The following is a 27,961-nucleotide window of genomic DNA, read 5'->3' as shown; positions in this document are numbered from 1 at the left end:
ATTTATTTGCAGTTTATTTGCTAGGTATTTTTCATCATGCAAAAGAATAAATCTCTGTTACTTCAGGGCAACAGGATGAGAATAATTTTGTTACGCTCAGATTAACTGTGCTAACTGAAGCAAATACCAAGCAATTAATGTATACACTGTGGCTATTTGGGTGGTACAATTATTTCCCACACTGCTTTGCACTGTTAGAATAAATATGTTATGTTTCCTTTTTAAGTAACAATTACTTAATTTCATGACATTATTATTTTCTGCAGGAGAAATTGCCCAGTACATAGTTAGTATTTGTTTATATTTACTGGCATTAATGATCATTTAATTGGTATTCCAAAATACTGGATTTTTAGGTCATGAAATGTGAGTGCAGTTGAATTCAGTAGTAGGCAGGAAAAATTACTTTCTGTCCCCTGCTATCCAGTTTGTAATATCAACAGAAAATTGCAAGGGTATCAAATATTAACATATGTTATCTTTTGGTAAATGTGAAAAATTTAATGATAATGAATTTTATGAAGATCTTTAAACTGTAGACACGAAGCAATATTCTTTTTAAATCTGATGTTATCTCTTAGATGTGATTATCGCCTGTAGAAAACAAAAGAAAAAATCTTGTCCTCTCATAGTTTTTCAACCGTGACAGCTGATTATAAAACATTGTTTCCAAATTACACCTTAAAATGCAGCTTCTCATTAGCTCAGCTTTTACCTCTGTGGCCATTTTTCATTATTATGGTAGTCTGACCTTCTCAAAAATGATTAATGGTTTTGTCACACAAATGTTACAAGCTTGTACTGTTCTGTGTTTAAAAAAAACAAAACAAACCAAAAAACCAACACTACAACTTACTGTTTCTTCAAGAATCTATAATATAGAGAACTTTTTCTATAGCATCATCCACTTACCTTGTGATCACTTATCTTAAAAGATCAAAAGAATTTTTATTGTAATTCATAAAGAAAAATTGACGCAGAGAGGGATACCATCAATTTCACACCTTTATGTTTCCTAAACATACAGTTTTATTTTAGATCCATACCAGTTTAGAGCTGAATAACATGACTGTGCAACACAATACACCATAGTGCTCTTTAATAATATGGCATACAGTAAACAAGCAAATAGTCTCTGATTCCAACTGTATATATAAACTGCACCTGAAATACACCACAAAAGGAAGATATTTGTGTCTCTAGAAAGCCATTTTTGAATAATATAATGCTATATATTTGGATATCTCATTGAAGCCCATGGGAGAACAAAGCTCACATTATCTTGCAGGTTACATTGCTTTCTCAGAGACTTCTTTAAAGGTAACTGTTTCTTTATGAGGCAGTATACATAGTACATGATTCAGAAAGAAGTTACTAGTCAAGTAATACTAATTGTAAGTGGAGTTATTCTCTTCAATTTTCAAAATGTCTTCTATGTTTTGTTTCCAATACAGTCCTGGAATCCATAACATTTAGAACTGATCAACTAAAACCAACAATAGGTAACAGTTTTACCTAGAGCGTAAATCACTTGGGGACCATCACATTCAGCTTTTCTCTCAGTGTATACTGAGCATCACAAGTATTCATTGTACTCCACCATCATAATTTTTTGCTGTTAAATTTCATCCTGTAAGAGATTTTTTGATGATTTTATACTAACAATTAATAATCATCTTTTCTGTTTGTTTTTTTTTTTTTCACACAAATACATTCTGTAAAGTGGACAAAAGCACCACAATCTACCTTTGACTACTTGTCTCTATACTCAGATTCTGTCATGTGCTGCTTCACCTTTTATATTGGTCCATCCATACTGGCCTTGCTTTATGCTATCCTGTTACAGAGGTTCTCCATCAGCACTGTTTCAAGCTTTCATATATCTCCATTACTCAAGTTTTTGATGTTTCCAAAGGGTCCCAAAGGCATATATTCTTTTTTAACATTATGTCTTCTGTCAGGATGAGTTCTTGAAATTATTTCTTTTTTCAGTCCCTAAGGAACCACACCGTGTTCCTTCCAAACCTCGAACATCACCAAGCTCAGAGATGTCACAAACAAAACCTGGTAAGTACATTGTTTCTTTACATTTTCATACTGATATGTGTGTCTTATGAAATCTACTGTGATCAGTGGAGCTTCAGATTTATATGTATCCCTTGCACATATATTCCTTGTGTGATAGAATTGTGGAATTTATAAGCAACCTGGTTAGTTTAAAATCTCTGTCTACAGTTCTTTGCTACATTTTAAGTCACTGCAACAGTGAGCATTTTCTGTACAATTCTCAGTGAAAATAGGTATTTTCTGTGTGAATTTGCTTGTTTTGGTGAAGCGAAGATGAAAAGGAGGGGTATCATTTTATTTAGTTAAGGATGGAGAAAGTAAGTTATGCAACTCACACTAGCTGTTGCATGAGGTATTGTAGAGGGTTGACCCTAGCCAGCAACTAAGCACACACCAACCACTTTCTCATTCCACCCCACAGTGGTCTGGGGGAGAGAATTAGAGGAGCAGAAGGGAGAAAAAAAATTGTAGCTCAACATAAAGACAGTTTAACAAGTGAAGGATAAATAAAGGAGGGGGGGAACGAAGTAATACCGCCGACCACATCCCACTAGTAGACCAGTGCCAATCTGGGAGCAATGGGTCCTTTAGGAAAGTTTTGTTGCTAAGCATAACATTATACGAGGGTGAGTATCCCTTTGGTTAATTTGGTTCAACAGTCCTGGATGTGTTCCCTCCTGGCATCTTGCCCACCCCCAGCCTACTTACTTGGGGGCAGAGTTAAAAACAGAGAACTTCTTGATGCTGGAACAAGTCATAATCAGCAATAGCTAAAACACTGGTATGTTAGCAACACTTTCTTAGTCACAAATTTAAAACAGAGTACCACAGGGGCTGCTATGAAGAAAATACTGTGTCCCACCCAGACCCAGTACAGGTACTCAAAGTAAATGCACTATTAGATGGTATTGCTGAAAAAAAGCAATGATGAGAGATGATAACTCGGGTTCCTTTTTCCCCCAGTAAGTCTGCAGCTGTTGTTTGAAACAAAACCCTCTTGAAATAAGTCAGGAAAGTGTACAAAGATGAAGGTGAAAACCACTCACAGTCTCTTTGTGCCTTTTACAAAAGCTTCAGATTTATATTTGGGATCTGTTCTGTATTAGAGCTATTACCTTGAACTGGAGGCAATTCTGAGCAGCATAATACTCTGAAGTGTTGAATTTCAGGGACAAGTGACCATCTGACATCAGCTGTAGCAGGGATGGTATGATTATTGTGGAGACAGTGATTGTAATATTTTGATTGTTCCTGGTAATACTTGTTTTTGTTGTTTTATTTTGCTATACAGTTCTGGAACCAATTAAGTTTAGAACTGAGAAACCAAAGTCAACAACAGGTAATGATGCTTTCTTGTTTGAGTAGTCATATTTTCTTTCTTCTTCAGCACAAATCATTAAGAGTAGACCTACAAAAATTTGTCACCTTTCTTTTCATGTTCCTTAATAATTTAATAGTCAAGGTTCTCTGTTACCTTTTTTATTTTCTGCACAACAATTGAGGGAATCCCTCGTTCCTTTCAAGTAGTTATACACAGAAGATAGGGCAATTTTCTTCGATATTTAATGATAAGAGGCAGAAGGTAGATCAGAACAGGACCCTAACTTATATGTCCTCAGTCATACTGTAGAGGAGGCATGGTTTCTATTGTTCATATGATTGGGGTACAGCAGATTTGCAGAGCTGCAAGCTGCAAGCTTGCTTTCTCTGCTTCCCTTCCTCTCTAGTTTATGAAATGAAATTCAGTCCATCATAGAGCACTGAAAAGTTATTCCATTTCACTCAAACCTCAATTTCACTGTCAGAAAACAATTACTTCAGTGATCTTGGGTCACACGATTGCTTGAGGCAGATCCGTTTGACTAAGGATTTTTTTGTCACTTGAATCTAGTACTGTGCATCATTCCAGGACAACCTCCATTACAGAGCAGTGGTGTCTTTTGTATTTGAAGCTACTTATTCTGTTTCCTTCTTCTTTTATTTTTTAAATCCTCTTCTTAAATGGAACCAGTAATTCTATCACATGCTTAGTTGTTGTTTTGTCACAGAAGATTTTTTCTTTTCACTATAATCTGATTTTGTTAAAAAAACCTCCCTTTTGAATCACTTCCATAAAAATACCTTTGGTTCAAATCTCTGTTTTGTTTTTATTGACTGTTGTGGGTGGTAGTTGACACTGATACCTTGGAAAACTTTAGTAATGTTTAACCCAGTTTCTTTCTTTCAGCTCCTAAAGATACGCGTCCAGGGCCTTCCAAACCTAAAACTTCACCCAGTCCACGTGTTCCTCCAACTAGAGCAAGTAAGCTTATCAATATTTTGCCCTTTAGTGCATGAAAGTTTCATCAGTTTGAGAATTTTCAAAATCGAGGAGTTCCACTGTCATAATCAAATTTTGCTATATAGCTGTCATGGAACAAGATTATCAGCTATATATTTATACCTGTCAATAACATAAAATGATAGAGATGTATGCGTTAACACTCACCTTGAACCCTTGCACACAGAAAAATTTGCATCTTAATTTCCATAGAGTGTGAGAGAAGTATAAGTATTTTTCAGTTACTCGATTACAAGTGTAAAATTACAGTACTTTCCTGCTCCCAAAACTTTGGAAATAGTTCTGTCTGTTTGAAAATTACTGGCAAGTTTCCATGTTTCTTCTGCTTTGGCTGCTTTGCTGTAGAATTTTTTTAATGCAAAGTTGATTTAAATGAGCAGTAGATTTTTGGAATATGAAACACTTGAGAAGCACAATTAGAGGAAGTGTTAGAACTACAGCAGTTTACTCTGCAGAAAGTTCTGTTCAAAACTGCTGAGAAGAGTGAAGAGTGAATCTGACACTGCACTGTAGAAGTCACTTTAGTCTTTGCACAGACATAATATTCATTGCACTGACAGGAGATCTCTTTGTGATTATTTTCAAATGACAGAAGTAATTTCTAAAAAATTTCTTAGTAGAAAATTAATCTCCTGTCAGGAATAATCTAAAGACATATGATCAACCTCAAGAACATATTCAAAACTTTGCACATCTTCACAGGTCCAAGAATTATCATCCTCAATAACATATTCAAAACTTTTCTCTGCTTCACAGGTCCAAAGGAAAGTCAACGAGTCCCTTCCAAGCCCAGGGCATCACCAGGTCCAGATGTACCACACACAAGACCTGGTAAATACATTGTTGTTTTGTTGTGCTTGAATATTCAGTGTCCTTCCTCAATGAATCAAATGTTGATTAACATCTCTTCATATTACAAATACGTTTTCTAATGATTATTATATAGGTGTTTAAAGGAAGATAGAGCTGATTTCTCTTTTTAAAGTCTGATTTTTGACGAATTATCTATGCTTTTCAGCCACATGACAGCTATCACTGATGAATAATCTGTATAGCAGGGTAGACAACATACAAACATTATAACAAGTTGGAAGAAGTTGCATCTCTTTTGTACCTGTCAAAAGGTGCTTAGAGAAAACGCTGTATGGTTCATGTTTGATTCTAAAAATAGCTGTAACTCAAACCACTCATATGATTGTGTGACCTGGTAATAGAATTTGACCCTTAAAATATACTTAATAGTGATTTACATACCCATGAACTGCCAAACCTCTGTAACACATAACGATTCTGAAAGTATCAGTTGAACATTATTTTGAGTGAATGTATATTCACTAATTTCATAAATAAATAATTTATTGGAAAAAAATATATGTTCCAAATTGAAAATAAATCAATCATGTAAAAGGGAGTATTTTTACCCTTTTGCTTATATGCACTCTTAATGCTGTGTATCATGTTTTTTATGAAGTTTTGGCACCTAGTACATTTACAGTTGAACAAAAAAAGACAACAACAGGTAAATTTGTTCGCTTGAGCTGGTCATGGTTATTTCTTCCCTGCTCCTTGGACCAATGCTTACATATCATTAGTCTGGTTTTCACATTATCTGTTTGTGGCTTTGATTTGTTTTCTTTTGTACTTATTGAACTTTACTCTGTTCCAGGTATTGAAAGATTTCTAGCTGTTTTGTTGTCTTCACAGAAAATTGCTTTCCCTGTCACACATATTGTGTGACGCTTTGACGCTTGTAGGAGACAAACATGCCATGGGTATTGCAGTTATGAGCTTTGAAATACAGGTGGAAACATGTCCACTGTAGTTGTCTGTGTTCTTTCAGTTTTTGTTACTTGACACCAGATTTTGCTTACTTGATCAATTTTGCACCTGTGTTTTCATTCATGATTTTCTTTTCTCTTTAAATTCCTGTATGCATCTGACACTTGATTTTTCAGTCTCTTATGCAGGGATTGTTTTTGTTAGCAAGCATGACACATGCAGTGCCTGTGAAATAAACCTATCTAATTTCTGAAAATATAAATCCCTAAAACAGATCTTTCTTTCCAGCTTCTAAAGAACCACAATATATTCCCTTTAAACCTAAAGCAACTCCCATCCCAGATGCTCCACACAGGAAGCCTGGTAAATTATCTGGTCTTTTGCCAAGGTTGATAACTGAGCAACTGCTTTGAGGGTGGGTGGTGGGTGAGTTGTCATCAGTGCATTTGCTGTTATCTAGGTACCATTCCAGCTTAAGAAACCTCTGCAGTGCTGCAATTAAGTCCTACCTACTGATGGCAACTTCAGCAGTTCAAGTTTTTTTTCATCTTATGCAGATATTACCAGAAGAAATAGTAGTGGCATGTATGCCTTAATTAAGGATTACAAGTTATCCACAGCTTGCATCTGAGCAATACACTTCAGTAGCTTGCACCATGTTTTTGAAGCTCTTATGAGAGAAACCTCTTAATGTTGTTGCATTACTTTTTCTTTATATACACATTTCTGTCCAGATTAGACTGAGGATACCCTTCAGTTATATTTTGATTCTGTGACTCCCTATCAATACATCTGACTGATCTGTGATAACCAGTGATTTCACTGAAGGGTTGTTACTATTGTTTCGTAACCATAAATTTCCAAGGGTAATGCCCGTTTGCTGTTCCCTTTCCTGGTGTATACAGTATAGTGCTGAAAGATTTTTTTAGGGAGGTGGGAGGGAAAGGGAGATTCTCTTCATTATTCAGATAATTTATTGACATTTTTTCCAACAGAAATCTTTCCAACTTTTGGTGAACCAGACACTACTATGATTCCTCGTATTCCTGAAAGAACAAAGGCAACATTGGGTAATCGTGTATTTCATAAATAATTATTCTATTTTTCATTCTTTTTAGAGCAGATCATCTTAGAGAGAACTCATTACATTTTATTAAAAACTAATAATGAAATTTTGCTCTGCTTCTAGATATTTACTCACTCTTTAGTCGTGATAAGGGTAATAGTGCATGAGCCCATTTACTTTCAAAGGTTTTTTTCCTCATCTTCTAGCCCTTCTACTCAGGATGATGCAATTCCTCCACGTTATCTATTTTCCAGTAAAATGGGACTTTATTTAAGGAGAGGTAGCAATTCTTGTAACTTCTTCTTCTGAAGTATGGATAATGTCATTCTAAAATACTCTTCTTTTTCACTCCTGTTGTTGTTTAACAGCAGCCAGCAACTAAGCCCCCACCAGCCACCTGCTCACTTCCCCACCAGCAGGATCAGGGAGAGAATTGGAAGGATAAAAGCTAGAAAACTCGTGGATTGAGATAAAGACAGTTTAATAGGTGAAGCAAAAGCCACACACACAAGTAAAGAAAAACAAAAAATTAATTCCCTGCTTAGCATTCTTACCTGCTTCAGCCATCTCCAGGAGAGCAGGGTCCCATCGCATGTAAGAGCTACTCGGGAAGACAAACACCATCATTCCAAACTTCCCCTTATTCCTTCATCCCCCCAGTTTTATATACTAAGCATGATGTCGTCTGGCCTGGAATATCAAGAACTGTTTGGATGATACTCTGAGGCACATGGTGTGACTCTCAGGGATGGTCCTGTGCCGGGCTAAGGGTTGGACTCAATGATCCTTGTGGGTGCCTTCCAACTCTCCTTATTCTGTGATTCTGTGATCCCCTTGGTCAGTTTGGGTCACCTGTCCCTTCTGTTTCTCCTCCTAACCCCCATGCACCCCCAGTCTCCTCGCCAGCGTGGCAGTACAGAGAGCAGAAAAAGCCTTGGCTCTGTGCAAGCACTGCTCAACAGCAACAAAAACATCTCTATATTATCAACCCTATGTTCAGCACAAATCCAAAACACCTCCCTGTACCAGCTACTGTGAAGAAAGTTAACTTTTCCAGCTGAAACCAACACAACTCTTCATGGTATAATTTTACAGAAGAAAATTATAAGGTATCAAGTATAGCATAAAGTATACAGACCAGCTAGGTGACCCTCTAAATCTAATATCAATCTAATTCTTAAAACCATCCACTCTGCTGACTTCTAGTCACCCACGTTGGGGAAACTTGCTTAAATATATGAAACATTGGCTGACTATTGTTTCTTCTTAACTGAATTTCAGATGTGGACCAATTAAGGGTCACTGAATCCAAGCAGTATTGGGCAGTGCAAGTATTGCTTGAGCAATCTTTCCTAACAATCAGTTCTCTGTCCCCAGTTTCAGGCACATATTGACCCTGCTTTTCTGAAAATGAAATGGTACCATTAATGAAATAGCAATAGCTATTTATTGGCTTAAAACTATGGTTTTTTTTCTTTTTTGCAGAGGGGGAATTTAGAAATGCTTTTCGTCATGTCTCTAGTTTAATATATATTCCCCGTGTGCATTGACACTTAGGTTAGTGTTCAACCAATATCTCTTTATAGAGCTTTATGAAGTAGGTGTCCTGTTGAACACATCTGGGGCTACCTGATGCAATATTTGTATGCAGAAAATTGATTCTTCAGAACAAGGGGGATGAAGAATGCACAGGCTAAGGCATTTGGGACCTCTTATGTTGGTGTGAACCACAAACTAGCAAGAGCTAAGATAAACTTTTTTTTTTACAAGAATTTTAAACTGAAGAGTGTGAAGACAACAACATTAAATCATTCCCATATAAGAGCAAAAAAGTTAATTTATAAATCAAGTTTGATACAAAGTCCCCACTGAAAAATAGAGCCTGTCCTTAGGTACCCATGTATGGCAGATGAGGAAGATGTAGACTACTACTGTCTGGTTTTGTCCCATTACTTTACAGTGTGATGTTCATGACTATATTCTTCACTACTTGATGCAAAGCTAGAAATTTGTATATATATTTTTCTAGAAGTGTGTTTGCGTAAGTGGCCATTTAACTTGTTTTCCTTTCTTTGCAGGAATCCCAACTGATTGATTTTCAGCTTTACCCTTGCATAATTTGCCTTATTACAGATCAGATTGTCCTTATGATCCTTGTGTGCTATGATAGCAGTGTGTTTTTTCAATTATTGTTCTGGGTGCTGTTTATTTTTATTCCAGCTCCAACTGAAAAACAGTTCATTCATACCAGACCAAAAACAACTGAAAAATCAAGAGTGCCACACACCAAACCTGGTAATGGAGTCATTCTTTTAATTTTATCTGCTTGTGTTTAATCATTCTTTCCCTTAGCCTCAGGTTTTGTGCTTCTTAATAGAATTATTCATAGCCAGTTTTTTGCTGAAGCAGATGCATTACACTTAAGACAATCAAACCAAAATATGTCAAAATTACACTAAAAATAATAGTAAGATATGTAATATAAAAAAAAAAATGTTTTCCCTCCTTTCTATTACACATAACAAATGATGACTAAAATGTAGTAATGTGGGTATTGACAAATTTCAGCGGCTGGATAGATTGAGTTCTCTTTGATTACTTCCTGGAAATCAGGGATGCTTCTCTGTGAGCACTTTTTTTTTCTTTTCATAAAACGCAACAGAATTCCTTTGTAATGTGCTTGTACAGTTAGCAACTTACATTCTACTCTATACTGGAACAAAATTAGCTTTAAAAATAGTTACAAGGGGCTGTGTGGCTTCCCATTTTTGTTATTAAGGGAATGTATAGCAGAAGTTAATAGAAAGATAACTATATCTGTCAGCAGTTGATTTTCAAGATATTCTGTTACTCCTTAGTTTGGGGCATTTTGCAAGTTTTAGAAATAGTGCAAGTGCTATTTGTTTCTATTACAGATAAATATTCTAAGATTCTTCACATTCTCTCTTTAACAGCAATACATCAGACAACTCCACAACCAATTATTACAAAATCTTCTCCTACCACTGGGCATTCAAAGGCAACAATGGGTAAATAAGTTTTCTTAAAGTTAAGATGGAGGTATTTCCAATTTTTCAACTGAGAAATTTCTAGAGAACACAGATGGGTATTTATATAACACCATTTCACTATCCTTCATTCTGCTACCACATGCATGTACCTTAGTATAGAGGATTCTCATTTCTACTTTAGACGTAAAGCAAAAATAGCCTACAGCTTATGTCTGGTCAGAAATCTGTATTTGTCAGATCTCCAACCAAATTTAATGTCAAATTTTTCTTTTAGACCAAGAATTTTAGCCACTAACTCAACTTATTCTACAGCACACTGCTGAGACTTTTCTGTGTTTTGGATAGTCATTTTGTTTCAGGTTCCAGAAAGCCATGGAATTGTTATTGTCTTTTTTTCAGGCATTTGAGGCATGCATTTTCTGTGGGCTAAATATGGCATTGGATCATGACTCCTGAAGAACACAATAATAGTCTTTTTCCTTTTCTTTCAGCTCCAAAAGAAACACTGCTCATTCCTTCCAAACCCAAAACATCTGTCTGGCCAGAAGTACCACAAACTAAACCTGGTAATTTACAGTTTGTAACTTTAGAAGTGTTATTGTGGCACTGCCTTAGTTACATTTTCAGCTGTCACTGAGTACTGCAGTCATGGGACATGCATAATAAGTAGACAGAAATTGGTATCATAGTTCAGCTGAGAGTGTGTTAATAAATTATATGAAACTGAGTGCCCAAGAATTGCATCCATTTCCGTGGAGAGCAGCTGAACAGGTTTAGTAGCCATTAAAAATATGAGGAATTCAATTAATTTTAATAAAAATATTTTTCTGTGGTCACATTCAGAAAGTTCTTTTCTTTTGGGTGATTTTATTAGCCTAAATACATTTGATTCAATTTCTCAATTACTTTTGAAACTCAGGTTACAGAATCTCAGTCCAAGATAGTAGATGCTGAGAGTATAAGTGTTGATGTGTTGATGAGAGTATAAGATGTTGAGAGCACAGTGACTTCTTGCAGTAACTTCAGTACATTCAGGGATGCACAGTTACAACGAAGGACGGTGATACTTCAGCTTTACCTAGGTGTGAACTATTTCAATAAAAATTGCCAAGTAGGAAGGTTACAGGAGAAAAATATAGTTAGAGGAGGAGTAACAACATGGTTATAAGAAAGAGCAGCTCCTAATCTTTCTTCCTCTCTGGTCTAACAACAGAACTGATAATATTTTTAGTTTAAGGCAAATCACTCAATGAGTAGTTTTATAATTTCATGCACACTTTTTCACCTTAGACTGGTACTTTTTTTCATAGCCAAAAAAGAATTTAAGCAGACACTCTATTCATTTAAGAACTATATATACATGCGTATGTGCTATACGTACATATATATTACTATGAACATCAAACTGAACAGTTTATGAAAAACATTTCTGTTCTAAATGCCTTATTTTGAAAGGCTGTTAAGTAACCAAGTTAGATTCCAAGTCTTGGTCGAATAAGAGCTATTTCCAATCATGTCATAGTTAACAAGTGCCATCTTTTGGTACCACTACAAAGTAGTACTAACCCCAAAGTTAGTTTTAGGGAAAGAATTTTAGAAAACAGAATTTAGAGGTTTATTCTTTTAAGAATAGATTGTTATAATTGTGTATGTGCAAAACAAACCGCTGTTAGAAAAAACAGTAAACAGTTTTTTTTTTGTTAAGTACAAATGTCACTATTCAGCCACTGCTCTTTATGCTAGTAAGTAGGTTGTTTTCCAGCTTCCATATATTAACCTTATTTCTGAAAGACAAAGAGGCATGTAGTGTGTGCCTCTGCCTGCCAGTCTGTCCTCTTCATTCAGTAATTTAGATATCTTTCAATAAATTCAATCAAGTTTGAATGAGGTCTGAAAGATAAATATGTTACTACGAGCTTTTAGAAATGTTTTATGGAAGAGTAAGTTAATATACTAAGTATGAAAAAGACCAGGGACTGTCAGAACTCCACCTTTAGGGCATTTGTTCTGAAGTTAGTGGGGGCCCAGAACAATCATTGCACTGTCTGGCTGTCAGCATGAAAATACATCCAGACTAATCAGAACATGTTTCCGTCTCATATCTGTTAAAATTGTCTTAGCAGATGTGTAGATAGGTTTTTAGGAAATAATGGAGACAGATCCTTTGTGAAATCCACCTTCTTTAATTTCCCTTCTCACAGAACAATGGTTTATTTTTTATAGCTCCAAAGGCAACACACCTGGGATCAATTAACCTTGTTACAGTTCATGTTGTTGATGGGTCCAAAATACCTTTGGGTAATGAGAATATTATGTCAGTTTATTTTTCTTAAAACTTTACTTTCTCTGCTTTTGCTATATAGCTAAACTTTAATCAACAGAAATACCTCAATATGTCTTTATGCCATGTTCATTTGTTAGTTACATTCCAGTGCATGTACAAAGTATTGCTGGTTTTAATTTTCCAGGCGCTTTTCTTCTTCATGAAATCTTTTCTAGAAATAAGTACCTCATGTACAAGGCTGAGGAGTCATGTAAAAAGGCATTGCCTGATCATCTTTTCTGATTTTGTCTGACTTACTAATGAAATATATCTTCCAGTCTTGAAAAGTCTTTTTCCTGTATAAAAGCATGATTTTCAGACAGGTTTCTAGTACTGACTCTTGTTTACGATCTGCACAAAGACAATTTGAATTTCCTTTCCACCTGTGGTGTCTTATGTTTAAAAGGAAATAATTTGCACTTGATAAGCAGTAATATCTCCATTTTCAGTTCCCAATGAAACATACCACATTTCACCCAAGCCAAAAATTGCTCAAGCAACTGAAATTCCATGGTTCAATACAGGTAATTTTTAAGATTCTCTTAAGTTGTTGTATTGAGAGTCTGTAAATCTGAAGTAAAATCAGTACTGTTTAATATTTAATTATAAGTTCATTATTTCCTTTAAAAGCATTTCAAATACATAGCATGAAAATTTATTTTCCCCCTTATCAAACATTTTTGGTGCTTTGAAAATGGGGTTTAATCGGTATTATATCAAAGATGATATGAAGCTTTTAAACACTATGAGACAGATGTATAGTGCTGCAACTATAGATGTAACTAACTTCCACCATTTACCTTATAAAATCTAAATCTGTGAAACTTTTCCCGAATCTAAACGTCAAAACTGAGTAATATGTTCTGTACTGCATAAGTATTTTCTCTGATGCTTCAGAGAGGCTGGATTAAGCGTTACGGATAGAATGGTTATTAGATTTGAATATCAAATAGCCAGCTCTATTTATTTAAAAAACTGACTTACAGAGGTTGATAATTGTGCGAAAGACAACAGTGTCTTATGCTTTCAGCTTTTGATGTGATTCACACAGATACTGTAACAACTGCCTTATCAAAATTATTTTGCAAGTGAAAGGCAACAATAAGAAAAGGTTGAAGGCTTCCAATTTCAACCTTGATGATGACACTGTGCTTCAGCTGTCTTATACAGTGTCTGCATTGAATGCTTCTGGTTGTTTTCTCAGCAATAATTCGCTGTTTCATGGTTTTATCTAAGTATTTTGTTTGGGGGTTCCAGTGTGGTGTTTTATTTTGAGGTTTTTTGTTTGTTTGTTTGTTTTTTACAGAACCTAATTAAATGTCTTAAGGCCATGGATACCTTGCAGAGCTAACTCTGTATCCATATACAGTTGGGTAACTGGCTGTAAATATTTTATATCTTTTCCTAAACCTATGTAACTGGTCAGACTGCATGATAGAGTCATCTGACCACTAAAGAAACTAGCATTTTCAACATGCATTTTGGATTGGAACTCATAGAACTCTCATGTGTCCATTTTGCTGTATCACATTGGTGCATGGACCTTTTTTTCTGGCAAATTGCACTGCACTATTGGTGTTCTTTTACACAGCATTTAAGCAGAACCTTATTTCTTTTAGCACCTCATAAAACACGTCTCACTTCCGCAAGACCAAAGCCGTCGGATAAATCACAGACTAGACCTGGTAATAATTGTTTATTCAATCTGGGATGGGAAGGAGATTAATTAATTAATTAATTTCCCCTATTCTCAGTGGAATTTTAAGTGTTGTTGGGAGAAAAAAAGGGTATTTTTTAATCAATTAATAAGTCTACAGGTAAAGCCTCTTCAAATCAGAAACCAGAACTGTGTGTGTCATCACACTAGGTGTTACTTTTTCTTCTCTAATGTGGAATTGTTGGCATCACGTAGAAACCTGTTGGGTGTTCTTCTCAAGGAACTTTTTTTTCATCTTTCTCTTTTTTCTTTTTTAACTCTCTCACAGTTTTTAGTAAAACCACACTAGCACCAGCCAGAACAAAAGCACCTGGACTGCCACAGTGGATTGTGCCAACAACAGGTAGAGCTGCTTTTTGGGGGGGTTTTTTTAGCTTATCTGGAAAAGACATGAATGTGACTTCCTCAAATCATCTTGAACCCTGCAAAATATTTCATTGTGTTTTGTTACAGAATTTAATTCCTCAGAGTACCATGTGTAATTGCTGCTAGTGATCATGTTATGGAATTCCTGAGAGTCATTGTGAAATTATATTGACAGTCTGTGTAAACTTACAGATAGATTATTATGTGGCTACTGTTTACTAATGTTTTCTAGATGTTAGGTCCAAGATAATTACTGGAAAACACTGTTGAAAAGGGTCACCCAGTTGTTTGAGTCCAAATCAGGAGGCTTGGTAGGAAAGTCTTAAACCAGATATCTTGCTAGCTACTATCTATGCACGTGATGTGTTCACACCAGACCAGTTCTTACTCAGACCATGCAGTATTTGGACTGTAGAGTATTCAGGCTTGAATACTTCAGCATCAAAGAATTCCAAATTGATGGATGATATAGGAGACTGAGAACTTCAATTTACATATCCTTACACACAGAGATAACACACATCCCTAACCAGAAAGATTTATTAAAAATATGGGTTTGGTTGGGGGAAAAATCATTTGTCCTTTTTCAATTGTACTTGATTTTTCAATCCGATCAAAATAATGTTGTCAGTGTTAACTCATAAAGAATCTGTAATTTTTTTATTTAATAAAGCATTAATTTATTACATCAATATAAACACTGTTGGTTTTTTAATACAGTCATTGGTTAATTAAATACATAATTTTGGGATTCTTCATCAACAAAGCAAGTTTAAAATAATACATATTATGAATTAATAAATAAATATATATATATATATATAATACACATATTTAGAGCAAGCTTTTGGCTGTTCACCCACTACTGATACTGCTACTGTCCCATTCCATTGCTTTGTGATAGCTAGATTAGGATAACCTGAATGATATACCATCTCTTCTAAACATTTTTGTCTGTGTAATGTTTCCCTCTAGTATCTTTGGCAATTTAGTACCTGTTGCTGATCGCAGAATGACTTCAACTACTTTTTCCCATACATAATTTTGAAAAGCCCACCATGTTTTTAGAAATGGTACAAACTCAGAAGGGATGGTTGTGTATTTAAATTGGATTGAACTTAACCTGTTTAGAACAAGACCCACTCTTCTGTATTACACACTGAGTGAATGCCTTCATTAGATTTATGTGCTCTTTGACCTTTCATAGTCCTTCTGGTCAATGAATGAGCCCATCACATTCCAGGGCACCAGAGCCAGTTACAGTATTAAATGACCAATGTCAGTAGTTGTGGGTCAGAAAGTTTTGTTCTTTCCTTGTGTTGGAAATCTTCTTATAAATGAGCCTTCTGATGTCTGATTCCTGAAATAGGTAGAATGTACACAGGTCTCCTGGGGTGATTGCATTATGAAATTATGCACAAATATACTATTATGTTAGACAGTATATTAAGCTTTTCTCTTCTCCCACATAGTAGTAAACTTGGCAGGGGTATTTGTAGGTTATAAAAAAAAACCCAACAAAAATGAATGCATGCTGAGTAAATCAGTAGTCTAAACATAATAGTGAGCATGTAAATTGTTACATGTAGTTTATTGTGCTTAATGCTGGTTTGGGTGCTAAAGCATTGTTTTAAGCAATCCTATTCTAACTGCTCTTCTTGGTGTGCCCACCAGCTGTCATCATTTCCATCTCTTTATGGTAGTGCCCATTGCACTATTACAGAAGAGCTGTAGCTTCGTTATGATAGATGATGTCAAAAGTCATCACAAGACTGCTTCTTACTGCGCATGCTATATGTACTCACTGGAAAACACTTTTTTTTGTACATTTTTTTACACATTTCTTCTGTAAAATGATACTTCCAGTAATATTTTCCATTACCAAGCTACATCAGTCTTTTTTCCTCTAAGTTAAAGAAACGTCCTGAAGGTGTTATAATATTTTAAGATATCCTGAGGATTTTTGGATCTGAAAAGTTAATTTCTTCATGATGAAAATGTTATTTTCTGTGATTAGTTTATCAAAATACTTAACTTTTGATCTAACCTGATCAGACTCCTTAATTGGCCTGTAAGGAAAAATATGTTTTCAGGTTTACCTTTAGACGTTTTATCATTTATTCTTTCTCTGAAGAAGAGCACATTTACTGAAGAGCTGTGGTTAGTTACTGTATTGTTTAAACATCAATTTTAACTTTTAATTCCTTGCTGGATTGACACTGCTATTGAATGTACTCCATTCCTTCTTCCTTACTGGGTTCATTAGCCTCAGTACAAAGATGTTTCACCCCATGGAGAGTCTGCTTGGAAGCTTCAGGGCCCAGATGATAAGCAGAATTTGTTTTTTCCAGCATCAGCACATGGGATTGTGGCTGGTTTCCTGGCAGGCTTTTCAGTCTCCTGGCTAGCTGTAGTGCCAGGTGGTAAACTTGATTGTGGAAAAGAGGCAGAGATTACCTCCTCATGACTAGCATTCCTTTTAGGTTTTTTGCCAAGTTTTAGCCTTTTTCTCTAGAATATAATTTTATTGAGATGTCTTTTCATATTTATCTTTGTGTACGTAACTTAGTATACTGAGTTATTTTTTAATTTATACTTAATCTTTTAAAAACTGCTCCTGATCTATTGAACTTCCTGACAAATGTCAGCAAACAAATTTTAAACAACATTTCCATTTTCCTTGTGAAACAGAGATATACTTGGTTTTGTTTATAATACCCATTATGTTTGTGTTCTATTTTCTTTTTATTTTTTAAACTTTGGGTGTATCGTCAAGTTCTAGAGGAATTCAAGTATAAAGGTATTTTGAGTTTTATTTTATCAAGAGCACTTTTTCCTTTACTTCCCTTAAAATGATCCACTCCTCTGATGGTATTCCTGCTATTAAAGACACAGTGGTTAGTTTAAATGTGTTCCAGACCCCATGAATATTTCCAGTAATTGAGAAATTATCTGTTTCATGACGTTAAAATACTAGTGTAATGTCAAAACCAATTGAGAACCATATTATAAACCTATGAAATCTTTGGTTGAAGTGATTAAATTTTGTTGGAATAGGGTTGGAATTTGATAATTAATGTAATATTGAGGGGTTATTTTTAACACATTAAATTTCACAGGTTTTTCATGACATCATGAGTAAGAGTGGGGGGGGGGTCACCACAAACATGATGAAGTTGCAATGCATCTTCTCACTATACTAGATATACAGTTTTTATAAAGCAAATACACTTATTTTGTATAGAGAAAGTATATTAATTTAACAGTCTGACTGTACTATAAATACCAGCATGTGAAACAGTTGTTCTGTACCAGGAGTTATGTTGATCTTTTTAATGCCACTTTAGTTTTTTCAAAATGTGTTTATATAACTTTTAAGTAGGACTTTCTCTTATATACAAACTGAATTTTATGTGTACTTTGCCTTCTGTACTCCAAATATGGTATATGTTTTGTTCAGAATTGCTCTAACTATTTAATATGGAGAATGACTAAAGATCTTATTATGGGGAGAAGAGGAACTTTGCCCTTTGCAAGAATCAATGGACTTTTTATTCCATATACTGAAAAACTAGAATGTTCTCTGTACACACCTTTCCACATATCATCTTGGTTTAACTGATCTGTTACCTCTCCGTCTTATTAATTCTCTCTTTCCAAATACACTTTTTTAAATTGCAGACTTTCTAGAAACAGATCACTTCCTATTTACTCTAATAAGAAAATAATGGATTTCACTCAGTTATCACTAAAAATATAGGTGGGCCATACATGCTGGTTATGCACTTAATGTTAACTAGAGTTTGAATATATACAATATACAAGTATTCCATGACTTGGTGCTGCACTGTAGAGACTTATTCCATTTCCTTTGTTTCACAGGTGATATGTATATACCTGAGGATATTACCGAGCAAGTTGCTGTGGATGTAAAAAAACCTTGGGAATATATTGATACCTGGGAAAAGCCTCTTTCTGGTAAAGTTAATAAAAGTAGAAAATATGGGAAACTGTAAGTGTTATGAAAAATGAAAACACTGCCTTTTCTACACAAAAAGCATCTCCACTAAGAAGAGAAAATAATTCTTAACCACCATTATCAATACACTTTCTCATGGTTTCAGGATGTTACTAGAAGTGATAAAAATAAGAATATTTTGTGGTCACTATTTGTTCTCTAACATATGCTATATGCTAAAAATTATCATCGTGATCATATCCTTCTGATCAAACAGCCACAATACTGTAAATACTGATTTTTTCCATACTAATAGTTTCCATATAGCAAAGGAGAATAAAGTAAATGTATAACCAAATTGTACTCCTATTTATGAGAAAGTTGTGTTGACTACTAGTATTGTGAGGAAAATTAGAACTTTATGAGGTTTGCATTGGCCCACTACTCCAGCCTGTCAGGGTCCCTCTGGATGGCAACCCTTCCCTCCGGTGTGTAAACTGCACCACCAGCTTTGTGTCAGCCACAGAATGGCTGAGGGTTCACTCAATCCCATTGTCTATGTCAACAGTAATGACAAAGTCTCTCCCAAGAGGCTGCACACCCTCCTCTTTCATCAAGAGTGACTGAGTCAAGGAAATAGATTCCCGGTCCCTAAAGAAGCCCCGAGATTAATTAAGTCCTAACAGTTTGCCATCCTTTTGTCCTCGCAAGAATCTACACTATCAGAAAATCCCTAAATCCTATTGCACACCCTAGTTTACAAGCTCAGTCTCCATACATTGGTGATTAGATTTGGCAGTGTCACTCAAGTCATTGTGGGAAGTAGTAGTAGGGATTATTGTTTTTCCAGAGTGCAATATAATAGATTCAACTGTGACACATACACCAAATGTGTTGTTTTGGCTTGCATGTGACTGTTGTGGTTGTATTGCTCAGAAAATATGATAGAAACCACTTGGCAAGTCAATACTTTTACATTCTTACCCCATAAATATCACAGACAATCCTATTCCCTAAATATGGGCTGGGGAAAAAGTAATGATGAATACTATCATGTAGTAGTATCTAGGGTATGATGACTTATATATGTAAAAATTTATCTCTTTTCAGTTCTTTAGGCATAACTTTTTCATATCCATTTGGGGATTAAGAGTGAATGTGAAACCTATAAATGCTATTTTCAAAACCATTACGTCTTCCTGAATTAGACATAGCACTATTTCCTGTCTTGATCTGAGGGATTACGAAAAAAAGTGTTCTATAAGTGGCTGCAACAGTCCAAAAGGAAAAGGGGACAGAGAAAGATGGAGATATTCCTGTTTGCATATTGTAATATTTCTGAAAATGTCCTCCCAAATGAGTCTTTGGATCTGCGCCCTTCTCTCCCGCAGTCACTCTATTTATAGGGTAAACTAAGGTCTGCTACATAGGGCCTGAGGCACTCTGTGTAGCCAGTAATTCAGTATCAGGCAACTTGTGTATTTGTTGAAATTGGCGGCATTATAAGAATTTTATTACTCTTGAGGGTTTTCCCCTCTTAGGTACAACAAGTCTTTTGTTACATAAATGTGCTGCACATATCTCCTGTTTTTTCTTAAGGAAAGAAGGGCAAAGGTGAATAGTGGAAGAAAAATCTTTTCCTTTACCTTTCCTCTGCATGATAAAACCCCTCATAATTGGCTGGAAAATACAGTAAAATGATTTGTAATTATGAACTAAAGGCTCTCTTTTTAGACATCACTGTCAAAGGACCTTACCAGATAAAATTAATAGATACTGGCTAGAACTGCACATTGAAATGACCAAGTTGGGTGCTTCAGAAATTTCTACCACATAACTGTCTTTAGACATGTCTGTGCATGAAGGGACAGTGACTTTTTTCATTTTTCACTTGAACAGCATAGGATAAAGTTTTCCTAATGATAATTTCCCTTTCATTAAATCTTTTGCTTCAAGATGAGGGTGACTAGTTCTATTAATTAAAAAGTACAAGAGATCACAAATTTTGTGAGCGGGATACTGAAGATGTTTCCTAGTACGCTGAGGTGGTGTTTATTGTGTGAAAACATATCCTTTTGGATGCCAAAAAATTGCTGTTGACAGAAATGAGTAACTACACAGAAAGTGAATCACTGAAACACTTGTAAAAAATCTCAGAGGAGCTACGTATTTTCAGAGTAAGCTTGGTTTAAAACTTCATGGCACATACTTCTCAAAGAATTTAAGACTGAAAATAGAATTCACTTCAGCTCCTAACCTCACCTCTCCACTTTTGATACTAAATAAGAAATGAAACATTGTCTGAGAAGTCAGAATATAACTTGTAATAGGTTTCTGATTTTATGGAATTTGAGGTTGAATAATTAATAACACTGTCTTGTAATGTCATTCAGTAACTACATCACCTGGACCTCAGCGCCCTCCTATACCTCCTGCCAAGCCTACACAAATGAGAAGAAAACCTCTGCCTCCAAACACCGTGACTGGTAAACCCGGGATTCCAGGTATCTCAGCCTTTTCAACATAAATACTTTATTGCATGTGAGATAATACTGACTATTAAGGTACAGGAGAATTTTATAGGATAGATTTCTTTAATCTGTGAGATCTATAGAAACTAGTATTTTGGAACACATAGGCCTTTTGTCTTCTGACATGAACTCTATTTTGGGGGTTTTTTTCCTAACCTGCTTATGTCAAGATCATCCCTAGTAAGGGAGCTGAAAGCCAAATATCACACTCCAAGTTATCCTTTAAGAAGATCAACCTTATGAGTATTTCATGTCTACTAATAGCATTTGTAGCTACTTAATGTGCATGTTAGATGGGAGATATTGAATATTATACTTCAATGTATACACCCAACTGGTTATTTGTTAAGAAATTCTGTCACATACATATTGCATATCCATTAACCACTGCAAATAATGAGCTAATAGTCACCCAGAGAACTGACTGTACTGGGAGGTAGAGTGAGCTGAGTTATTTCATGTGCACAGAGCTTAACTTGATTATTGTGCTAAAGTATTCCTCCTTCTCAGTACCCATTTAAGAGCACACAGAAATTTTCATGTTTCCTATTTTACTTTAATTTTATCCTGAAACTGATATTTAATATGCACATATATGTTTTTCTGTGGATTCTGTATAAGAATCCTTAGGCTAACTTTTTTCCAGGTAGTCAGAAACTGTCATCTCCTTATGCTTAGCCTCATGACAAGTGCTTTCCTTTTCATATGGGTCTCTGTCATTCCCTGGAAATACAAAGGTCTTGACTACACTGTATTTACTGTTGTCTTTGGTTTGTTTCATTGGGGACTTTGTGTGCTATTAAGGCACTAAAGACCTAAATAATTCTTTAGTATTTTGTGCAGCAGATGAGTGACAAGAACCTCCAAGCTAACAGCAGAGCTAAGATTGAAACGTTGTGTCTATACTTGCTGTTGATCCGGTGGTGTTTCCTTAGTAATAGCTGCAACAAAACATAAGACATTGTCAGTCTTGAGCTGCAGCATAAAATATGTTGACCTGATACATTTTCTTTTGCTTGTAACGGGGCTCTATACTAATTTTCTCCACTAAGTGTCTAATTAATTTACCAGTGATATAAAATTTCACCCTTTTTCCATACACTGAGGCCAGGCTATGTGGTAGTCAGCAGTTACCATACCTTCCTCGGCTTTCAAGATGGAATAAATTGGTTAGATGAACTGGTTCTTCCTTGTGGGGCCAGTAGCCGATTTTCCTTCTTCTGTGTTTCCTAGTGTTTTATCCAGCTTAGTTTTAAACATTATAATTCAGTTTCTTCTGCTTCCCTGGAGAGACAGTTCCACTGTACTAACAGGAAAAATTTGCCTCAATGTTCTTCTTGGATTTTCCCTGTCAGAATTCTGTCCTCTTTCTCGTTAATACTGTGATTAATTCCTTGCTTGCATCTTTCTAACTCATCTAGTGGATGAATATTATGGAAAGGTTTCTGTGCAAACCTTAAAAGTCTCCTGAATGGAAAAAAAAGGAAACAAGACAGTTTCAAAACCTTTGTGAAGCTGGACTCCAGCGATAATCTTTCAAAGTCAACTTTATTAAGGAAATTAGTGGAAAGTAGAGATTTTTGTTATTTTAAACTTCGTTCTCTAGAGTTTAAAGAAGAGTTCTGCCTTCAGGCACCATGGTCTTCTGTGTCATATATGCACATTATATAGTTCCTGACTTTTTTGGGGTTGAGCTTTCCAGTCACGTCACCGTTATCTGGGAGTATCTGCATGTTTTGTGAATTTAGCTCTTATCTTTTACAGCTATTTTGAAAGATCCTTTACCATGGATTGTTTGCCTCTTAGAAACTTATTTTCTTTATCAGGTGGTAACAGCTGAGGAGTAAAAGTAATGTCACATAATCCAGAAAATTTTCTAAAAGAGCTATTCAGTTATGGGAGATAATATTGCTTCTATCAGTTAGTTTCTGCCTAAACTTATGACACCTAGTACAGAAATGAGTTCAGAAAGAAAACTTTTTCCTTTGGATCATGTAGTGTTATAAATGTTGAAAATGTTGGACTTGGTTGCATTTTCCTTTCTTTCATTTGAAATGCATCTTAATTTCATTTAGTGGAAGCTCCAGGACTGTTTGGTGGTTAAATTCTTAATGCAGACCACAGTGAAGGACTTGGTGTTTATTGTTATTCATGTTCCAGCTCCAACCTTGCTAATTTATGTACTGTATTGAGAGTAGAAATGAAAGGATCTTACCCATATTTGAGGGAAGAATCCAAGTTTCAGTTGCTGACTTCAGCTGTTGTGTCTTACAAGTCATGATGAAACGTGCTCTTTTACTTAAGAAAGAGAAATGCCAGCGATGGTCATTTTGCATCCTTTTACCAGTCCGTGTAGGATGGTTCTGTGCATTAAACCAGGTAATATTCTAGCTGACTGAAGTCCTCTAAAACAATGTCAAAGTAGCAAAGAATTTTCTTACTGGGTTTCAGGATTAGGTTATATCTGCAAGAAGCACAATTCAGAACTTTCCTAAATCCAGCTGAAAGCTGTTGTATAAATTTTGAGGGATTACCATGGTTTCAATGAAAGTACTTGTTGCACAAAGCGCTTGTCAGAAATCTGAGTTCCCCTAGAAAATCATAAAGCTATTTCTCTCTTTTAAATATTGAACACCTTGTTGCAACAAGTCCCTCCATCTGTCACTATAGCTAAGCCTGCTGGACCAACACTGCCTGTGAGGACAGGAACGTCATATAGGACACCAACAGCTTTTGCAACTCCAGAGTATTATGGTAAGCATATTACAAACAGTTCTGTTGGTTTTTTTTCTTTTTTTTTCTTTTAATTAACATTAAGGTTTCCATTTTCTTTTGCTTCCCTTCCTTAAATTATATTGATGCATTACGTATTTAATACAAGAAGCATTCAGTTTGGGGTGATTCTGATTTCTTTTATGCCACTTAGCAACTTTTTTAATTTGACTGAGCTAATCTAGCTGTCTTCTGATACATATCTTGATAACTGAGAATATGACAGCCCTTCCATTTCCTATAAATCCATACATGCTTAGTAGGTTTTTCAATACTCTTCAGTGGCAATTTAGGTCTGTGCAGGGAGTAGATAAGGAACCTTCTTTTCCTGCAAATTTCTTTTTGCACAGGACATAAATTCAAACTATTATTTGACAGTGACTGATTTGTGCTCATCATGGATGTGACATCCTTCTAGGTATCTGATTAAGCTGCCACCATTTAAATGGGGAAAAAGGTAATAGAGCACACATAGTGGTTAATTGGTAATTTGCCCTTTATAATACTGGGAGTTGATTACAAGCCCAAACCTAAGCCCCTTCGAAGTGGCATCCAGTAATGCATTTGGAGGAGGATGTGTTTAGAATTTTTGAGCCTAGATATGCAGCTCTAAGTGTATTGCCATAAATTATGCTGTTTCTAATTTTTCTGGATGTATTGAAATACTGAAATTCTTGTCTCCTTAAAATGATCATGAACTCACTGTGACCCTTAGTGCTCAGTAAAGTGAGTTGGATGCTAGGCTGACTTATTTATAAATGCTCATTGTGAATGTATCGTGCTTTGTTTGTTGAGGTCCATTATAGTATTTGCATCTAAAAGAAGATTCTATTCAGTGTAATGGCTAATTAATACAACACTGGTGTCATGAATCCTGACTGCTTTAGCACATTTTTATTCACCAGTGCATTTGCCTTCAATTTCCTTCAAATTTTGTGGAAGTTGTACACTCTGGAGACAGAATTTGTGATTCCCTTGTTATTATTTTTAGAGAAGTTAATGTGCCAGTGTAATAGTGCTATATGTTCTAGGAACATGAAACAAGCTCCAAGCTAAACAGCAAGTACAGTGCAAAAAAATACTTTTAAAAGGTCTAAAAAACATTTTACATATGCTGCATGAACTGAATCCAGTAGCAGTCACGAAGTCTGTCATTTTGATTATGGCTATGTTTATAGTAGCAGGTAAGTACAAGATTTACTTAGAACCACAACTAAAATGGAGTCACTAAAATGAAACAACAGATCTGGCAGCAAAGGTCTGCCATGGAAGACCTTTATCGGGATTTAAAATGCCAAAGGAACTGTGAAATGCTGCAGTTCTAACACCAAAACTTTGAATTAATTGCAAATTATAACTGTGTTTCCCACAGTGGATGCAACTGTCTTCAGCTCAAGTCCTACATCAGAAACAGATTCTTCAGGCAAACCAAGGTACCAAGGTATGGTATTTTATACCATAGCTATTATTTTATAATAGCTATGGTATTTTCATTTGAGGGAATATATGAAGACTGACCTATCTTGCATCAAAATTATTTTGTTTGGTTATTCAAAGGCCAAAATTTTATTTGAATCTGTGTCGCTTCAGTGGCAGATGAAAGAGCTTTAGCACAAACCCTGCTACCACCTCCTACTTTGCAGTTTTGTTCACAAACATGCTGTGGCTCTTCATGTGGGCTTGCACATGTGCTTGGAGAGGTATTGTCCCAATACCAGTGCACCTTGCCATACAGGATATCTACCCATCATATATCCCTCACCTCTTTTCCAGCCTGTAGTCAAGTTATTGCTGTTGCAATAATCTAGAGAGTTCAGCAAGTTGAGATAAAAGGAAGAAGTGCTTTTGTATGAAAATATTTTTCAGGATTTTTTTCTTGTTCTGGTAAGAGATGCTACATTTCTGAAGACACCTTCTTTCTTGAGAGAGCTTATTGTTTACCTCCAACAAAAGTTTTAATCTTAGAACGAGTGTTTGTCTTCAGTAATCTCTCTAATTTTGATGCAGAGTACAAGACATATGCCTCAGAAAGTTTGTTCCAAGATTTGGTGCTGTACCACTGAAAATGGTTAAGATTTTGACAGTCGCTTTAGAAACTGCAAGTTTCATTAAGCGAGTTTAATGACTTTGGACTAAACTTGTTAATCCATCTGGTGAAACAAAGTGTACGGGACATTTTTGTATTAACATGCTTCACAAAAGCTGCAGGTGGAATTATAGTGTCATTTTACTATAGAAGAAATATAGTTAATTGTCCTATTTTGTGATTTTAATTCTTTCAAGCAGTGTCTATCACCTGCTAATACTATATCAAAGTGATATTTCCTCAGTGGTGCCAATGAGAGGGGGATGAAGGCAGTGATTGCGGGTCTAACAGCAAAAAATAAAAATTTTTTTAAAGCAGCTTAAAATTGGGTTTTATTCTGAAACATTTGTGTTTGACTTGTGCAGACTTTTACTTGGTGCCCTGAGATGGATGTTGTGAACTAGGTGAAATGGCATTGACATTTTGCAAAAACACTCTGTTTGAATAATAGCTCTTTCCTATTGCTCTTAGCTCCCCATGTCAAGTACATGAAGAAGGACGATGATGTGCCTTGCTCTATCACAAGCTCTCTTGAACATTTTCCTCAAGAAGAAGCTGGAAGCAAGGAAGAACCCACTCGTCCTCCACAAAATCCTCCAACCAATCTCACAGTGGTGACGGTTGAGGGCTGTCCAACCTTTGTCATATTGGACTGGGAAAAACCAGACAATGACACTGTTACAGGTTGGTTCGATTTCTTTCCTTCATTGTATGATAGTATAGTGCTTCCAGTTTAATTTACTTTTTTGGCATTTAAAAAATACTTTAAATCTCAGCAGATTGAAGGACCTTGGTGCTTTTATTTTGTGCTACTGTGAATTCCAGTGGGGATAAGAAAATGCTACTAGATTAGAACAAGATCATTGGTGTCAGTGTCAGGGATGACACAAAAAGATATTTAAGTATGACTCTATATGTTCTAATTTCTGGCTTCTCCCTGTACAGGATCTGGTAAGATCTTGTCAAGAAGGTCCAAGAGTGCAACAGCAGTCTGTTATATAGATGCACACACATAATGCAGACATCTTTCTTGATTGGCAGATGTCATTTAACAGTGAGCCAGACACAATCAAACCTTACATCCATCTAGTAAGTCAGTAGAAATTTGTCAGCATAATGCTTGCAGTAGCCATCATAGGGTCAACAAGTTCTCTATGCTGAAAGAATCTGGTTTTTTTCATTTCTAAGGCAAGGGTTTTGTATTGAGAATTAATGCATGTGAGTCATGCAGGAATCACCATAGGCAGGTAAACATGCAAGATGGGCTTCCTAATTTTTCTGCTGTCTTCTGTATTCAATACTAGCTTACAAAAATTAAACATTGAAGTTAGTTAATAACTCAGTTAATGAACTCATCCAAGGACACTTTCTGAACTTAAAAGAAGGCATTGAGTCCCATTTTCTGAAAACAGTGATTGCTTCATATTGGCACCAGTGTGACATAACTTGTTTAGACAGACTTAAATCAATTTTTCTGTCATCTCTTTTTATTTTTGTATTTTATACATGTTTTTCCAATCATCTAATTTAGGCATCACATAATTTTTTTTTTTTTAAGAAATACACTGTTTCAGATAGAACTGTGAAAACAGAAAGCGTAATTTGTTGCACCTTTTTTTTAAATGGTTACTTTGCTTAAGCTTAGCTGTGTACCAGGGATTTCATTGGGTATGCCTAAAAACAAAACTTTGCTTCAATAACAGAAAGGTCTGACAAATAATAACCAAAACAGTGATCAATCTCACCTCCTTGTTTTTGTAAAGGCTGCAAATGTCAGGAACCAAAACCATTTTGCTCATTCTCTGTGACTCCTGTTGTGTTACCACAGAAATGTAGGGCAGTTTGTTGCCTTGTGTACTGAGTAACAAGCAGGTACTGGATGTGCTCAGCAGTTCTTTTTATGTATGAGCTCATACACATTTTTACTGCATTTTGTTTTCCAAC

At 35.6% G+C, this 27,961-nt stretch overlaps 1 protein-coding gene across 1 annotated transcript in view; it reads left to right on the top strand.

Moving 5' to 3' along the window:
* LOC113991306 (ABI family member 3 binding protein) overlaps nt 1–27,961 on the top strand; it is a 143,114-nt gene that overhangs the window by 92,165 nt on the left and 22,988 nt on the right. The window contains exons 34-52 of the mRNA XM_027727497.2: nt 1,455–1,502; nt 1,993–2,067; nt 3,359–3,406; nt 4,295–4,369; nt 5,165–5,239; nt 6,476–6,550; nt 7,183–7,257; nt 9,474–9,548; nt 10,208–10,282; nt 10,756–10,830; nt 12,488–12,562; nt 13,037–13,111; nt 14,207–14,272; nt 14,573–14,647; nt 18,553–18,648; nt 21,022–21,132; nt 23,830–23,913; nt 25,304–25,372; nt 26,489–26,701. Of these exons, the coding sequence (XP_027583298.1) occupies nt 1,455–1,502; nt 1,993–2,067; nt 3,359–3,406; nt 4,295–4,369; nt 5,165–5,239; nt 6,476–6,550; nt 7,183–7,257; nt 9,474–9,548; nt 10,208–10,282; nt 10,756–10,830; nt 12,488–12,562; nt 13,037–13,111; nt 14,207–14,272; nt 14,573–14,647; nt 18,553–18,648; nt 21,022–21,132; nt 23,830–23,913; nt 25,304–25,372; nt 26,489–26,701 (1,560 nt within the window). The remainder of the gene's footprint in view (nt 1–1,454; nt 1,503–1,992; nt 2,068–3,358; nt 3,407–4,294; nt 4,370–5,164; nt 5,240–6,475; nt 6,551–7,182; nt 7,258–9,473; nt 9,549–10,207; nt 10,283–10,755; nt 10,831–12,487; nt 12,563–13,036; nt 13,112–14,206; nt 14,273–14,572; nt 14,648–18,552; nt 18,649–21,021; nt 21,133–23,829; nt 23,914–25,303; nt 25,373–26,488; nt 26,702–27,961) is intronic.

The sequence above is a fragment of the Pipra filicauda genome, unplaced genomic scaffold, assembly GCF_003945595.2.
Source record: "Pipra filicauda isolate LSUMZ 115617 unplaced genomic scaffold, ASM394559v2 scaffold64_size3178608_pilon, whole genome shotgun sequence".
Taxonomy (NCBI): Eukaryota; Metazoa; Chordata; class Aves; order Passeriformes; family Pipridae; genus Pipra; species Pipra filicauda.
Note: the sequence above shows the minus strand (reverse complement) of the source record. Positions and strands in the feature narration are given on the sequence as shown.